The sequence below is a fragment of the Ictidomys tridecemlineatus genome, chromosome 12, assembly GCF_052094955.1.
Source record: "Ictidomys tridecemlineatus isolate mIctTri1 chromosome 12, mIctTri1.hap1, whole genome shotgun sequence".
NCBI lineage: Eukaryota > Metazoa > Chordata > Mammalia > Rodentia > Sciuridae > Ictidomys > Ictidomys tridecemlineatus.
Genome location: NC_135488.1, coordinates 37,533,329 through 37,550,147, shown reverse-complemented (window position 1 = coordinate 37,550,147; position 16,819 = coordinate 37,533,329). Strand labels below are relative to the sequence as shown.

At 44.7% G+C, this 16,819-nt stretch overlaps 1 protein-coding gene across 2 annotated transcripts in view; it reads right to left on the bottom strand.

Moving 5' to 3' along the window:
- Nucleotides 1-10,784: 10,784 nt before the first annotated feature.
- The window catches only part of Vwa3b (von Willebrand factor A domain containing 3B), a 176,867-nt gene continuing 170,832 nt past the window's right edge, over nt 10,785-16,819 (bottom strand). Inside the window, exons 27-28 of one of the 2 annotated variants that reach the window (XM_040270772.2) lie at nt 11,730-11,909; nt 10,785-11,526 (exon numbers count right to left, since the gene is read on the bottom strand). In XM_040270772.2, coding sequence (XP_040126706.2) covers nt 11,502-11,526; nt 11,730-11,909 — 205 coding nt within the window. In that variant the 3' untranslated portion in view covers nt 10,785-11,501. Of the gene's footprint in view, nt 11,910-16,819 lie in introns of both variants that reach the window. The other variant, XM_078028505.1, reaches the window with a different exon arrangement.

The following is a 16,819-nucleotide window of genomic DNA, read 5'->3' as shown; positions in this document are numbered from 1 at the left end:
CCTTCCTTACGTCTTTTTGTTTTACAGTATTTTTCTCAGCTATTTTTATGTGGTTGTTTTTTCATCTCAGCTGTCAACTTTTCAAGTTTCATAAAACATTCACCATTTCCTTTGGAAGATGTTACATTTTATAAGTGAAATCAGAACTACCATCATCTCCATGAAGTCTTGCCATCCCCTCTAAAAACAAGTGATGTTCAAGCCTATTTTTTGTGTTCAGGAGCGTTTTAAAGTCTTTCGCATAATTCTTTTGTGCATTTCATGTTTTTTTCCAGATACAGACTTTGCTCACCATTCAGAGATTCCATATTTGTGGATTTACCTACTGGATACAATATATTTTATCAATGCTCAAGGCACTTTTGCAAATTTTTCACTTCTGAAAAATTTGAGTTGACTCAACACTTTCATTTAACTCCCCCCACCATAAACATGTATCTTTTTAATGGTGTATTTACTGCTATTTTTTTTGTATTCTTTGTGATTCTTATTGATTTCACAGTTAAAAAGGGCTGAGATGCTGTTTAGTATTCTTAAGTCTCTGACATACATTTGGAGAATACTTGTTAGATAAGATTCATTCATGCTTTTAGTGTATTGGGTGGATGTAATTAACAAAATAAATAAGGGGTTTTAAAATCAGAAATACTTATAAAGCAAAGTTATACACTAACTGGTTAATGAAAATATTGTGATCAGAGACCCATGTGGTGGCATACCTCTATAATCTCAGCTACTCAGGAGGCTGAGGCAGGAGGATTAAAAGTTTAAAATTAAAAAGGCTGGGGAGGTAGCTTGGTGACAAAGCACCCCTGGGTTCAATCCCCAGTACCAGGGGTAGGGGATAAGAAAACATTATGACCAGAGATTTGCCAGAATCCTGTAGTTCCCCCTGTGGGCAATGATTCAGTATTTAGTGTCCAAAACAATTTTATAGAACACAACTACTGTGAATAATGAGAAGCAACTTTGTTGCTATTGCAATAAGATTTCTCTATCAATAATGTCTTCTAATTGGTCATGCTTTGTGCCTATTAATTCCCATGATTTGTATATATTGATTTCTGTGTATTAAATTTACATCCTTTTATCCTCATTGCTTTTGTTTGTTTGTTTTTGAGTACCAGGGTTGATCTCAGGTGAATTCAAACACTGAGCCGCACCCTCAGCCCTGTTTTGAATTTTATTTAGAGACAGGGTCTCATTTGGTTGCTTACCACCTCCCTGTTGCTGAAGCTGGCTTTGAATTCACGATCCTCCTGCCTCAGCCTCCCAAGCCGCTGAGATTACAGTCATGCGCCACTGCATCTGGCTATCTAACTGAATTCTTTTATTTGTGGATTTGTGCTATGATTTGTGTGGATTCTGGATTTGTGTTATGATTCTCTCAGGTTATTAAGGCATACTCTTTTATCCCGTGCAACTATATCTTTACTTATTTTCCAATTCTTATTCCCTCTTGTTTAATTGTAGGGCTACATCCGCCGTCCCTTCCTTTTACAAGGACAGTTTTTCATCTGTGTGAACTGGTTTGAGTTGATAATGGACCAGGTCAGTGAGTCATAGAATTCCGGAGTTGAACAAAATATAGAGGTAAGAATGTAGGTGACTTGGTTACTGATCTTTTTTTTCTGGATTGAACCCTCAGTCTTCCACAAGTTGGGCAAGTGCTCCACCACTGAGCTACATCCCCAATCCCTTTTATTTTGAGACCAGGTCTCATTAAGTTGCTCACGCAGTCCTTGAACCTGTGATCCTCCTGCCTGGGCCACCCAAGTAGGAGAGGCAGTAGGTCTTAAAGGTGTGCCCTTCTCCCAGCTGTCACGTGTCTTATACGTTCCTTAGCCTCAAATCTGTTCTGTTCTTGGACGTCTGACCCTTTCCTCTGGAGAGCATCTCTCTCTTTTTCAAGGACTCACTCTGTGCCCATTCCAGAGACCGTGTCTGTGAGGTTTCGACCACTCTCTACCCCCACGCTTCCGCCCCTGGCGTGTGATTCATGACAATTATATAGGGAGACCATGAAATCAGAATGTACAGCTAGCATTATTGTTTTTGTTTTAAGAGTGGATTTTATTTCCTTCTTGAGTGTGCCCAAAGTGCAGATTTATTGGTGAAAAATCAAATGCACCGATCCCCTGAGGAACACATCGAGGTGGGTGTTCAGGATGGATGGAAATGTGTTAATGCACCAGAGTACCATTACTCTATACAGTCAATTACCTTTAAAAGGGACTTCAATATAATGCCTTTTATAAATCCAACAATTACATTTCTGGAATGCTCCATCATCTAAGCCATTTCTGAGATATTCTAGCTGTGTTCGTCCTTGTCCGGGCTGCATTTCCTGCTTCTCTGCATGCCTGTCTTTAAGCTAATCTTTGGATGCCAGACATTGTGAGATGGTGTATATTTTTGTATCTCTGTTAAGTATTCCTGATCTTTTTTCAGGGATACAGTTAATTAGAAACGGTGATCCTTCCAGGTCTTTCTTTTAAACCCTGTTCAGGGGGCCAGAGGAGCATTTGAGTCTAAGGCCAGTTTTGCTCCGTGATGGAGGCAAATCCTTTCTAGCCCATTACTGGAAGGCCTGAAGGAAGGAGGTTTTCCTCTCTGAATAAAGGAAACAGGAACCAGTCCCAGCCCTGTGTGCGCTGCAGCGACTGTTCCTTCCAGTCTTTTCGGGAGGTCCTCCCTTCAGCCTTGAGTAACTGCCTTGCAGTCCTGCTGATCAGTACTGGGCTCAAGGGGTGTCTCAGGGGGCCCCTCTGCAAACTCCAGAGCTTTCTCTGAAGCTCTCCCTCCAGCACTCGACCCTGTGAACCCCAGCTGCCTTGGTCTCCTCAGGACCTAGTCCCGTTTCCTCTGCTCAGGAGCCCAGGGCCCTGCCCGGGCTCCCCCCTCCCTCTGCTGCAGCTGGACCCGTGTGTCTCTAGGGAACAAGTGGGGCTGCTCCAACAGCTCACCTCCTTTGTCTCTCAAAGATGCCTGTCCTTGTTTGCATGGTGGCCAAGGTTTGGGGAAACTCTTGGGTTCCATGCATTTTATCAGGCATTTCAATTTGGGTCTCCAGTGGAAATCGAATTTCTGTTATTCTCTGTTGGCTGGAAGTGGAAGCACTTGGTTGTGATTGCGAATCCCCCCATCTCTTTGAACTAGGCATCATTAAACATGTCTTCTAAAATATGCCACACATGGCAGTGTAACACGGAGACCCGTTAGGATGTCCTTCTGCCCTGCAGTCCTTTCTTCCTGCACACCACCCCTGACCAGACAACAGCCATGGGTGCAGTAAGAACGTGCAGATGGAGGGAGAGAGAAGGGATGTAGAGGGGGTAGCATCTTCCAGGTGTCTGATGGCATCTCTGGAGCCTGACACATTGTCAGTACTCTACTGCCTGCTGAATAATGGAATGATGCCCGCAGCTTAACGTGATGGGTGGGTTCCTTCCTACCCCTCCTCCGGTTCTCTACTACGTACAACACCACCCTGCGTCCTTCAGACACAGCTCTCACTAGCAGAGGATTGCTCTAGAACCTTCCTGCTGGAGAGACAGATCTGAGTTGGGGGCAGGCAGCATGCCTCCCCAGACACTCCCCCTGCCTTGTGTCCGTCATTTCCTCCATCCTCCGTTCCTTCCTTACTGCGTCCTATTCCTAGGCTGATGTTGAGCTAATGTCCCTTATTCTGTTTTTGGAAGTAGATTTCTCCGATATTTATTTATTTATTTTTTATTTTTTATTTATTTATTTTTTTTTATTGTTGGTCGTTCAAAACATTACACAGTTCTTAATACATCATCTTTCACAGTTTGATTCAAGTGGGTTATGAACTCCCAACTTTACCCCGTATACAGATTGCTGTTTCACATCAGTTACACTTCCATTGATTGACATATTGCCTTTCTAGTGTCTGATGTATTCTGCTGTCTGTCCTATTCTCTACTATCCCCCCTCCCCTCCCCTCCCCTTTTCTCATCCCTGTTTAATGTAAATCTTCTTCTCAAGCTCTTCGTCCTTACCCTGTCCTTGTTTACTCCCCTTATATCAAAGGGGTCATTTGGTATTTGTTTTTTAACGATTGACTAGCTTCACTTAGCATAATCTGCTCTAATGCCATCCATTTCCCTCCAAATTCTATGATTTTGTCGTTCCTTAATGCAGAGTAATACTCCATTGTGTATAAATGCCACATTTTTTTTAATCCATTCATCTATTGAAGGGCATCTAGGCTGATTCCATAATCTTGCTATTGTGAATTGTGCTGCTATGAACATCGATGTAGCAGTGTCTCTGTAACATGCTCTTATTAGGTCTTTAGGGAATAGACCGAGAAGGGGAATAGCTGGGTCAAATGGTGGTTCCATTCCCAGCTTTCCAAGAAATCTCCATACTGCTTTCCAAATTGGCTGTACCAATTTGCAGTCCCACCAGCAATGAACAAGAGTGCCCCTTTCCCCGCATCCTCTCCAGCACTTATTGTTGTTTGACTTCCTAATGGCTGCCAATCTTACTGGAGTGAGGTGGTATCTTAGGGTAGTTTTGATTTGCATTTCTCTAACTGCTAGCGATGGTGAGCATTTTTTCATGTATTTATTGATTGATTGTATGTCCTCCTCTGAGAACTGTCTGTTCAGGTCCTTGGCCCATTTATTGATTGGGTTATTTGTTATCTTATTGTCTAATTTTTTGAGTTCTTTGTATATTCTGGTTATTAGGGCTCTATCTGAAGTGTGTGGATTAAAGATTTGTTCCCAGGATGTAGGCTCCCTGTTTATCTCTCTTATTGTTTCTTTTGCTGAGAAAAAACTTTTTAGTTTGAGTAAGTCCCATTTGTTGATTCTAGTTGTTAACTCTTGCGCTATGGGTGTCCTATTGAGGAATTTGGGGCCCGATCCCACAGTATGTAGATCATAACCAACTTTTTCTTCTATCAGATGCCGTGTCTCTGATTTTATATCAAGCTCCTTAATCCATTTTGAGTTAACTTTTGTGCATGGCGAGAGATAGGGGTTCAGATTCATTTTGATGCAAATGGATTTCCAGTTTTCCCAGCACCATTTGTTGAAGATGCTATCCTTCCTCCATTGCATGCTTTTAGCCCCTTTATCAAATATAAGATAGTTGTAGTTTTGTGGATTGGTTTCTGTGTCCTCTATTCTGTACCATTGGTCCACCCGCCTGTTTTGGTACCAGTACCATGCTGTTTTTGTTACTATTGCTCTGTAGTATAGTTTGAAGTCTGGTATCGCTATACCGCCTGATTCACACTTCCTGCTTAGCATTGTTTTTGCTATTCTGGGTCTTTTATTATTCCATATGAATTTCATGATTCTTTTATCTATTTCTACAAGAAATTCCATTGGGATTTTGATTGGCATTGCATTGAACTTATAGAGAACTTTTGGTAATATCGCCATTTTGATGATGTTAGTTCTACCTATCCATGAGCAGGGTATATTTTTCCATCTTCTAAGGTCTTCTTCTATATCTTTCTTTAGGGTTCTATAATTTTCATTATATAAATCTTTCACCTCTTTTGTTAGGTTGATTCCCAAGTATTTTATTTTTGGGGGGGATATTGTGAATGGAGTAGTTGTCCTCATTTCCGTTTCAGAGGATTTGTCACTGATATACAGGAATGCTTTTGATTTATGCGTGTTGATCTTATATCCTGCCACTTTGCTGAATTCATTTATTAGCTCTAATAGCTTCTTTGTAGACCCTTTTGGGTCTGCTAGGTATAGGATCATATCATCTGCAAATAGTGATAATTTAAGTTCTTCTTTTCCTATTTTTATGCCTTTAATTTCTTTCGTCTGTCTAATTGCTCTGGCCAGTGTTTCGAGGACTATGTTGAACAGAAGTGGTGAGAGAGGGCATCCCTGTCTTGTACCAGATCTTAGAGGGAATGCCTTCAATTTTTCTCCATTCAGAATGATGCTGGCCTGTGGCTTATCGTAGATTGCTTTTACAATGTTGAGGTATGTTCCAGTTATCCCTAATTTTTCTAGAGTTTTGAACATAAAGGGATGCTGTACTTTGTCGAATGCTTTTTCTGCATCTATCGAGATGATCATATGGTTCTTATTTTTAAGTCTATTGATGTGGTGAATAACATTTATTGATTTCCGTATATTGAACCAGCCCTGCATCCCAGGGATGAATCCTACTTGATCATGATGTATAATTTTTTTGATATGTATTTGAATCCGATTCGCCAGAATTTTATTGAGGATTTTTGCGTCAAGGTTCATTAGAGATATTGGTCTGTAGTTTTCTTTCTTTGAAGTGTCTTTGTCTGGTTTCGGAATCAGGGTGATGTTGGCCTCGTAGAATGAATTTGGAAGTTCTCCCTCTTTTTCTATTTCCTGAAATAGCTTGAAAAGTATTGGTGTTAGTTCCTCTTTAAAGGTTTTGTAAAACTCTGCTGTATACCCATCCGGTCCTGGGCTTTTCTTAGTTGGTAATCTTTTGATGGTTTCTTCTATTTCCTCTATTGTTATTGGTCTGTTTAGGTTGTCTATATCCTCCTGACTCAATCTGGGCAGGTCATAAGACTTAAGGAATTTATCTATGCCTTCACTATCTTCTATTTTATTGGAGTATAAGGATTCAAAATAATTTCTGATTATCTTCTGTATTTCTGAAGTGTCTGTTGTGATATTACCTTTTTCATCCCGTATGTTAGTAATTTGAGTTCTCTCTCTTCTTCTCTTCGTTAGCATGGCTAAGGGTCTGTCGATTTTATTTATTTTTTCAAAGAACCAACTTTTAGTCTTGTCAATTTTTTCAATTGTTTCTTTTGTTTCAATTTCATTTATTTCAGCTCTGATTTTAATTATTTCTTGCCTTCTACTTCTTTTGCTGTTGTTTTGCTCTTCTTTTTCTAGGATTTTGAGATGAAGTATGAGATCATTTATTTGTTGATTTTTTCTTTTTTTGAGGAATGAACTCCAAGCAATGAATTTTCCTCTTAGAACTGCTTTCAATGTGTCCCATAGATTCCGATATGTTGTGTCTGTGTTTTCATTTAACTCTAGGAATTTTTTAATTTCCTCCTTGATGTCTTCTAAAACCCATTGATCATTCAGCAACCTATTGTTCATTCTCCAAGTGATGCTTGATTTTTCCTTCATTCTTTTATCATTGATTTTCAGTTTTATTCCATTATGATCAGATAAGATGCATGGTATTATCTCTACCCCTTTATATTGTCTAAGAGTTGCCCTGTGACATAATATATGGTCTATTTTTGAGAAGGTTCCATGTGCTGCTGAGAAAAAAGTGTAACTACTTGATTTTGGGTGGTATAGTCTATATATGTCAATTAAGTCTAGGTTGTTAATTGTGTTATTGAGTTCTATAGTTTCTTTATTTAACTTTTGTTTGTAAGATCTGTCCAGTGGTGAGAGAGGTGTGTTGAAGTCTCCCATGATTATTGTATGGTGGTCTATTAGACTCTTGAACTTGAGGAGAGTTTGCTTGATGAACATAGCCGCACCATTATTTGGGGCATATATATTTATGATTGTTATGTCTTGTTGGTGTATGGTTCCCTTGAGCAGTATGAAGTGTCCTTCTTTATCCCTTTTGATTAACTTTGGCTTGAAATCTATTTTATTAGATATGAGTATGGACACTCCTGCTTGTTTCCGCATTCCATATGAGTGGTATGATTTTTCCCAACCTTTCACCTTCAGTCTATGAATATCTTTTTCTATCAGATGCGTCTCTTGTAGGCAGCATATTGTTGGGTCTTCTTTTGTGATCCATTCTACTAGCCTGTGTCTCTTAATTGGTGAATTTAAGCCATTAACATTTAGGGTTATTATTGAGATATGATTTGTTCTTCTAGCCATATTTGTTTATTGATGTTTCTAAACCTGATTTGTTATTCTCTTTGACTATTTTTCCCCCTTTACTGTCCTATCTCCCATTGTTGGTTTTCAATGTTATTTTCCATTTCCTCTTCCTGTAATGTTTTGCCAAGGATTTTTTGAAGAGATGGTTTTCTAGCTGCGAATTCTTTTAACTTTTGTTTATCATGGAAGGTTTTAATTTCATCTTCTATCCTGAAGCTTAATTTTGCCGGATACACGATTCTTGGTTGGAACCCATTTTCTTTCAGTGTTTGAAATATGTTATTCCAGGATCTTCTAGCTTTCAGGGTCTGTGTTGAGAGATCAGCTGTTATCCTGATTGGTTTGCCCCTAAATGTAATCTGCTTTCTTTCTCTTGCAGCTTTTAAAATTCTCTCCTTATTCTGTATGTTGGACATCTTCATTATAATGTGTCTAGGTGTGGATCTCTTATGATTTTGCACATTCGGTGTCCTGTAGGCTTCTAGGATTTGTGATTCTGTCTCATTCTTCAAGTCTGGGAAGTTTTCTCGTATTATTTCACTGAATAGACAGTTTATTCCTTTGGTATGGAGCTCTGTGCCTTCCTGTATCCCAATGACTCTTAAATTTGGTCTTTTGATATTGTCCCATAATTCTTGGATGTTCTGCTCATGGTTTCTTAGCAGACTTGCTGAGCTGTCTATGTTCTTTTCCAGTTGAAATACTTTGTCTTCATTGTCTGATGTTCTCTCTTCTAAGTGATCTAATCTGCTGTTAGTATTCTCAATTGAGTTTTTAAGTTGGTTTAATGATTCCTGCATTTCTAGGATTTCAATTTGTTTGTTTTTTATTACCTCTATCTCCCTGTGAAATTGATCTTTTACTTCCTGGATTTGTTTGTCAATGTGATCTTTCATTGTCTGATTTTGCTGTCTCATGTCTTCCTTGAGACTCCAGATCATCTGAAGCATATATATCCTGTACTCTTTATCTGACATTCCTTCTGTTGCAGCTATTACCTCTTCTAAAGTTGAGTTGACCTGCATTGCTTGTGGTCCTTTCTTTCCTTGTCTTTTCATACTGCTCGCGTTTCTTTCTGCTTGGTGCAACTGTTGTGTTTTTGAAATTTACCTCCTATTTATTTATATTGCTCTTGTATAGTTGGGAAGTCTCCCTTGCAGGGTGGGTAGTGGCTGTGCTCCTCCCCTAATTAGGGTGGTCTGTCTACCATGCTAATTGGTCGCAGGTCTGCCCCCACTGCAGGCACTGGTGGCTGTTCTGCTCTGACCCCACTCCAATTGTGGTAACGTAACTACCACGCCCTGGGGTCGTTGGTCCTGATCTGGATGTGGGTGGCGGCTCTGCTGTGCCCCCACTCCAATTGGTGTGATGTGTCTACCACGCTGGCAGACCTCTAGGCCGGTGGGTCGCAGTTCTGCACAGCCCCCACTCCCAATGGGGGTCCCTGACTACCTCTCCAACGGGTCGCTGAGCCCCCTCCGGACCCGGGCGGCGACCCTGCTCCACCCCCACTCCAACCAGTGTGACGCGACTGCCTCAGTGTTACGTGTCCACCACGTTGGCAAGCTACCTGGCCTGTCTTGCCAGTGGGTCGCTGGTCCTATTCTAGGCGTGGGCGGCTTCTCTCTTCAGCCCCAGCTGCATTTGGGGTTTCATGATACCACGCCGGCAGGTCACTTGGCCTGCTCTGGGCGCAGGTGGAAGCTCCACTCTGCCCCCACAGCACCCAGCAGGACCCTGGCCGAGAAGCAGTCACCGCCGGTTCCCTAGCCTTGGGCCAAAGCAGCTTAGGTAGCAAGAACCCCGCCTTTCCGATCCAGATACACTCTCTCCGCTGGGAGCTGGCTCCAGCGAGCGACCCCCACGGGTTCCCCAGCCCCAGGCCAAAACTGTCCCCCGGGAGTCAGAACCCAGTCGCCCCAAGCTCAGCGCACGCTCCACTCGGAGCTCGCCTTCACAGGCAGTCTCCGCAGATTCCTCAGACCTGGGCCCGGTTAGCCCCGGGAACCCAAGTCCCGGGAACCCAAGTCCCGCTGCTCAGTGCCCGGCGCACGCCTTGCCAGGCACGAGCCTTCAAGAGTATTCTCCACAAGATCCCCAGTCCCGATCCTGAGCAAGAAATCTGTCTGCTAGACGCAGGCAAATACCAGCCTGAATTCACCTGTTCCGTAGCTGAATGAGCTGAGATCAGCAGAACAATGGGATGATTACATCATCTCTCCAAGATGGCGGCCGCCGTCCTCCGTGGTCAGACCGGTGACTGGAACCACCGCTTCTCTCCTCTGTCTCAAGCCGGAACTCCGCACCAAGCGCTGCTGATGTATCACTGGCAGGAGCCCTCCGAATCCGTATCGCTGTTCTCCCTCTCCTCGCTGTTCTCCCGCTCCGGCACCCTGCCGATCCCCAGCGCGCGCCACAGACAACCAGCCGCGGAGCGATCAGGCTATGCGACCCTCCGTGTGGAGAAATGGAGCTCCCACTGCCGAACCTCGCACGATGAAAACCTGTCTATTAGATTCTGTAGCGCCTCAATTTCACTGGAAATTCCCAACAAGATATCCTTCAGCCGTTTCATATCTTCTTTCACTGGCTCAGTGATGCGGCGCACTGGGGTGATGCACTCCCTTCGCCGCCATCTTTACTCCCCTCTCGATATTTATTTTTTTATCATAACCCTGGTGACCCTGAACTTTCAGGAATGTGAACACCACTTTTAAACAACAACAACAAAACCTTCATCTGTTCCTTATTAACAATCTGTACTCTGTTTTTATCCATCCCTAGGGTTGTTACTAACTAGAAACAAAGGGAATTGGAGAGAGCCAGCTCAGGTTTGAAATTAGGAGAGAACCCAGGACTTTTATACGGCATTGCTCAGATGTGTTCAAAGAATACAGTGATCAAGGAACAGCCCGACAGTTTTCAAATGTCTCCAACGTAAGAGTTTTTATTCTCGTTCTGCACTCAATTAGAGGTACCTACAACAGACTGCAGACAAAAATAATGAGGAAGGGCTCAATAGAAATGTTCAGAAAAACAATAACTCGGAGAACGGTCAGTTTTGATGATCTCAGACAAGGGACCAGGCCTTAATTTCAGTCCTCAACCTTGAGTGACAAAGTCCCTAATAATTCAGATGGGAATGATACTTTAAAACGAGGCGGCGGGCTTGGATGGTTAAGTGCTCTGCCTGCTAAACAGTTGGGAAATCCTGTGACAATAATCTGTCAGGTCAGAACTCCTGGGTGTGACCATGTACTAGAAAATCCAGAAGAGTTTTGTGAAGACGGGGAAGACCCTGGGATGAACAATAGTGAGGAAAGGTGGGAACCCAGACGCTCCAACGGGTGGGGGAGTCGGGGAAGGAGAGGGGCGCGCTCTAGGCCTCTGCTACCCACAGGGAAGGCTCGGGTGCAGGATGGCGGCCTTACCTCAGTGAGGGGCTGCTTCATAGTGTCCAGTGGCGGAGGCTTGGGCTGCCTGGAGGGAATCCTGGCTCTCTTAAACCTAGTTGCCACTAGACTATTTTTTAAGGCTTCTCAGCGGTGGTCCTCAGCCCTTTGCTGCTGTGTGCCTTGGAGAGGACAGGGCGGGGCTGCTGGAGGTGGACAAGTGGCAGCGATGGCCGGCTGAGTCCTAGGCCTCGGGCCTCGGGCCTTCTCTGGGGAAGTGGAGGTTAGCGTTATTTGGGGGTTAGTGTCTTTGCTGTGGTGGGATCTACTCTGTGTGGAGTCTGGAATTGACCTCGCAGGCACTGTTCTTGAAAGAGATCTCAAAGGGTCGCCGCCGAGACGTGGGGGGTTGGTCCCCCTCCCCCCCCCCCACCTTGGGCTGGGGTATGGCTTGGGATGGGATTCCTGGGACCTGGTGCCACGGGAAGAGTCATCCGAATCTGAAGACACCACCTCCTGCAGAGGCGGCCTCTTAGCAGGTTTCTTCTTCTTCCTTCTTGGGTTCTCCTGTTTGGGCTCTTTTAAATCCCCCGACTCAGCTTCTTTCAGTGGGCAGAGTACGAAGGTAGATTCCCTGGCCTCTGCGTCTTTCCTGGAGACAGAGAGAGAGAGAGAGAAAGGGGTTTAATCCAGCCCCACGGGGGCTTCCCAGCTCTCTGTCCTCTGGAGCCACGTCCTGGAGCCCTGGGGGCTGATGCTTGGCGCTGCTCAGTTCACCCCCAGAGGCCTTTGTGGTCTGAGCCTCGTGGAGCTGCAGGATTGTCTGGGCTCACGGAGACGTTTGGACAGAGTCCTGACCAATGCCGCCTCGGCATTGACCCTGTCTCCACCCAAGGGGACCAGCTTGGCCCCCTCACACTGGAACTGGAGAGCCACAGAGACGGCCTTCCGTTGCCCTGGGTTTCTCTCAGGTCTTGATCCAGGGTGTGCCATCGGGAACACTTCCCGAAAGCCAGCCATGATCTGACTGTTAATTGCATTTAATTGAAAAAACTTAGGCGCCACCATGAAGTCACGGAGCTAGACATATGATTTGGGAAATGTCCCAGACAAAGCCTCTTTGTCCAGAAGTGTTTGCCCTTCACTTGGGAAGACCATGACCTCATTCCAGCCATGGTACCATGGCTCCTTGTTTCCAGAGCTCAGCCTTGGTCAGGGTCTTCAGGGATGTCAGGGTACCCGCTGCCTGGCATCGGGTACCAAATAACCAATCTTATTTGGTTCCCATGTCAGGATCAAGCACTTTGATCACCTGGTCCCCCTCCCTTCCCTCGGCGTAGTGTTTTGTTTGGCTTTTACTCTGAATAACTTTGGATCGTGACTTCTTCCAATCCTTCTGGAAGAAGACAGGAGACAGAGAATAAACTGGGAAAAGATTTTTAGTTACTTCCCAAGAGAAATTCCACCATTCAAATCCCTCCTTCAAGAGTCAGCGCAGGTGATAATTTTCAAAGATGGGCTCCAAGACTCGGGAGAGAATTCCGGAGAGAGACTAAAACACTGGCCTGAGCCTGCAGTAGTGGGCTCCTCAGGAGGCCAGTGACAGACCCCGGTCCCTGTGTGGACACGGGGCTCTGTGATGCCAGGGTTAGGAGACGTCCTGGAATCGTGCGGCACTCCCACATCCTGGTTACCACCCTGCTTTGTGAGATCCAAGACCTCACCCACCATTTCACCCTGAACTGCCCCCCTCCAGAGTGGACTCTTAATAGGTCTGCTTCTTACATCCTTTCTCTACTTACCATGTAATGAGGAACGATCCCCTAGTCTAGGCTACAACCTGTAATCTTTCAGAAAGAAGACCAACAGGCATGGGAGCAGAGAGTTTTCTGGACATACTGAAAGCACCCATCAAATAAGGCTGTAGGGGAACCTACTTTCCCTGCCAGGTAGGGAGGGAGTGGAGGGGGAGGAAGGAGGTACAAAGGGGGAGAGGAGGAAGAGAGACCAAGTATATAGCTTCCGTTGGGACTGGTCATGTGGATACGTTATGGGCCACCTGAAGAGTGGAATTTTAGATAGGCAATAATGAAACAAGATGTGTTAATGGAAAAATAAGCCAAGTTGTGAATATGCAAGGGTGCCTGGAAACCTTGTGTCAAACTGTTAACTGACACTTTCTCCACCTTTAAAGAATTTTGTTGCAACTGTCATCTATGATGAAAAAAATGAAAGCTTTCTGTTTTGAGGAAAAATAAGAATCAACATAGCAGAGGAAAACACACCAAAATATAAATGGTCATGACTTTTGAAATGTGGGACTATGGATGGTTTCTGTACTCTTTCCATTCACCTTTAATTTATAAATGATATTAACTGTGGGTTTTTTTTTTCCAGAATAAGAATAAAACAGGTTGGCATGATTAAGAACAGAAGAGAGTCTGGATCAAGGAAAAGTCTTTAGGTTAATCAGGCAGATATTGTCTGGGTTCTGTATGTCACTCTCCAGAATGATGCTGATCAAGTTCAAGACATTTTCTGAGGAGACGTCCCCTCTATAGGGTACAGGTGGGGAGCAGGGTAGGTGTGAATCTGATGTGAAAGCTCCTACCACCCTCAACCCATGCCCCTCACTCTGATGCTCAACTCACACCCACTCTGTGCAGAGGGGAAGGGCTGCCATATCCCGACTTCCTGCTGGTGGACCTTCTCCATCAGCAAACCTGGGAAGGACCCGGGACTCAGTGGCTTTCTTTAGCTCAATCTCATATCAGAGTGGCAGTGAATTAGGTGCTATAGAGCTACAGAGCTGGTTGGGCAGGTTAAGTGTCCCTCATCTGAAATGCTTGGGACCAGAAGTGTTTCAGATTTAGAATTTAAAAAAATTTTTTTGGAAAATTTATATACATAATGAAATACCTTGGGGATAGGATCCAAGTCTCAATGCAAAATTCATTTGTGTTTCATATATACCTAATATAAGCCCAAGGTGATTTTATACCGTATTTCTGATGTGCCTGCATTTTGACTGTGACCTCTCACATGAGGTTGGGTGTGGAATTTTCCACTCATAGTGTCATTTCAGTGCTCAAAAAGTTCATATTTTAGAGCATGTCATATTTTGGATAAGGGAGGCTTGACCTGTAATAAGATAAATGGGCCAAACGTGTGTGCATGCTCCAGCTAGGGAGGGGACAGTGTTTGTTTTCCTTGGCTCTTCAGCAGGGGCTGGTCCCACTTCCGGGAAGAAAGCACTGAGCACCCACTCTATACTCTCTGAGGTCAAAACCCACCTCACTTGCTTGAGGAAGCACCACCAGCTTGCCAGTATTCTAGCTTGCTCCTCTCATTTCAACTCTGCCCTTAGTGTCTGTCAGCAAGGCTATCTCAGGACATAAAGAACAGGAAGACCTGTGAAGTAGACACCAAGCAGATGTCTGAGAAGGACCGGGAGGCCTCTGAGCTTCAACAGTGAAGGGAAAGAAAATGAAGAGGCAGACCATTGGCCCTGAGGGTCAGTGAATCTCTGTGATGCCTTATGTTCTCTTGTCTCAAGTGTCAGGACACCCCGGCGCACTTCCTGAGAGTAGCCAATGGCATTCGCCCCGTGGATAATGTATGACGCTTGCAGACAGGGTTTATTGCTGAACTTCTCATTTCTCAAGACTTTGCTTTAGGATAGGAAATGGGGCTCCTAATCTGACCAGAAAGGAGAAAAGGAGCTAATGACGTACAGAGGCTTAATGACTGTTATGGTTTAGATATGAGGTGTCCCCTAAAAGCTCATGTGTGAGACAATGCAAGAATGTTCAGAGAGGAAATGATTGGGTTACAAGAGCTTTAACCCCATTGGTGCATTAGTCCCTTATAGGGACCAAGTAGGTGGTAACTGAGGGCAGATAGGGTGTGACTGGAGGAGGTAGGTCTCAGGGGGCGTTGTGCCTTTGGAAGTTTATATTTCATCCCTGTGAGGAACACTCTCTCTCTGCTTCCTGATTGTCATGTCCTGAGCTGCCATGTCCCCCACACCCTCCCGCTGCAATGTCCTGCCTCATCCCAGACACCGAGCAATGGAGTTGACCGTCTATGGACTGAGACCTCTGAAACCTGGAGCCCCAAATAAACTTCTCCTCCAAAATCATTCTTTCAGGTCTTTTGGTCACAGCAGTGAAAAAACTGCCTAAAATATTGATTTCAAATGCACGTCTCCCTCCAAGGAAAAAGTTGTCAGGAGTGAGCAGGGGAGACCGAAGGAAGCGATTCGTCTCGTGTCAAGTCAGAGGCATTGCTGAACCTCAGGTTTCAATCAGTGACTTGATTTCACTCTGACAGGAGGACAACGTGAGGTCACACCACACGGAGTAAAGCAGGGAGCGAAACAAGGTGGGAATTACCACTTCTATTGGCACATACTCCCAAGTCCAAATGGCTACACGGAAAATGACTCAACTGCTCAAAAGAGAGAAAAGCAGGAATTGGGAAGCGACCATAGACCCAGCCAAACACACCTGAGCCCTGGGAGGGTCTCCTCCTGCAGCCAAATTCACGACGAGGTCACTAAGACACTCAAGCAACAAGACAAGAAAGTTCCTCACCATCGGGGTCTCAGGACCCAACAACTTGCTCCAGGTACGGGATGGTTTTCCTGGAGCACCCAGAAAATGACTGATCTTATTTGACTCTCCTGAGAGCACATTGGGAATGTTAGAAGTTTTAAAAAGAGATCATGCTCCCTCTCTAAAGAGGGTCTTCTGAAGGAGGAGTCTTGCTCAAGTCTGGCTCTGTCAAGCCTTGCTCAAGTCTGGCTCCAGCTCCGCTGGAGGGATTTCCAGCCAGTTACGCAACATCAGGTGTGTGGACTGGGCTCAGGACTGCCAGAACCCAAGCTGTGGACGGTCAACGCCTGCGGAGGCTGTTCCCTTCCGTGGGGAAAACTGGAAGCCAGAGCATGGAACTTACTCGGTGCTCTCCCCTGCAGCAGCCAGAGGCCACAGTCCCCTTATGTGAACAGGACCCCAGGGGAGGCAGCCAGGGAAAGGAGTCCCCTGCCAAGTGAGGACAGGAGGACAGAGGATGCTAAATGGGGGGAATTTCCTCCTGTTCTGCTTGACATTTCCTGGGAGAAATTACATGGGTGTTCTCTAAATGAGGGAAGTTATGGATACGTTAGAGAATATATATATATATCTTTTGCTCGGAAAAGATGACTGTGATGTCACAGCATGTAGAAGAAAGTTTAGGGACACTCCTGAGGGACAGAGGAAGGGAAGGGCAGTCACTTCCCTCCACTGAGACCCACTCTCGGGTGTGGCCTTGGCAAAAGAGGAAATGAGCGCCAGCCTCAGTCATTTCACATTGTAGATACGGGTTTGTCAGTGATCTCCTCTGGGAACCAGTCACTGGAGCGTGGCAAGAGGTGTAGCTTATTCTGCAAGCCAACCTTGCTAAGAGTCTTCAAGATCATTTCGGCGTCAGATCTTGAATCAAGAATGACAATTTGCATCAGCTTCGGCCGTATTTGATTGATTTTGAACCCTTCGCTCTCCAAATACTTTCATTCCT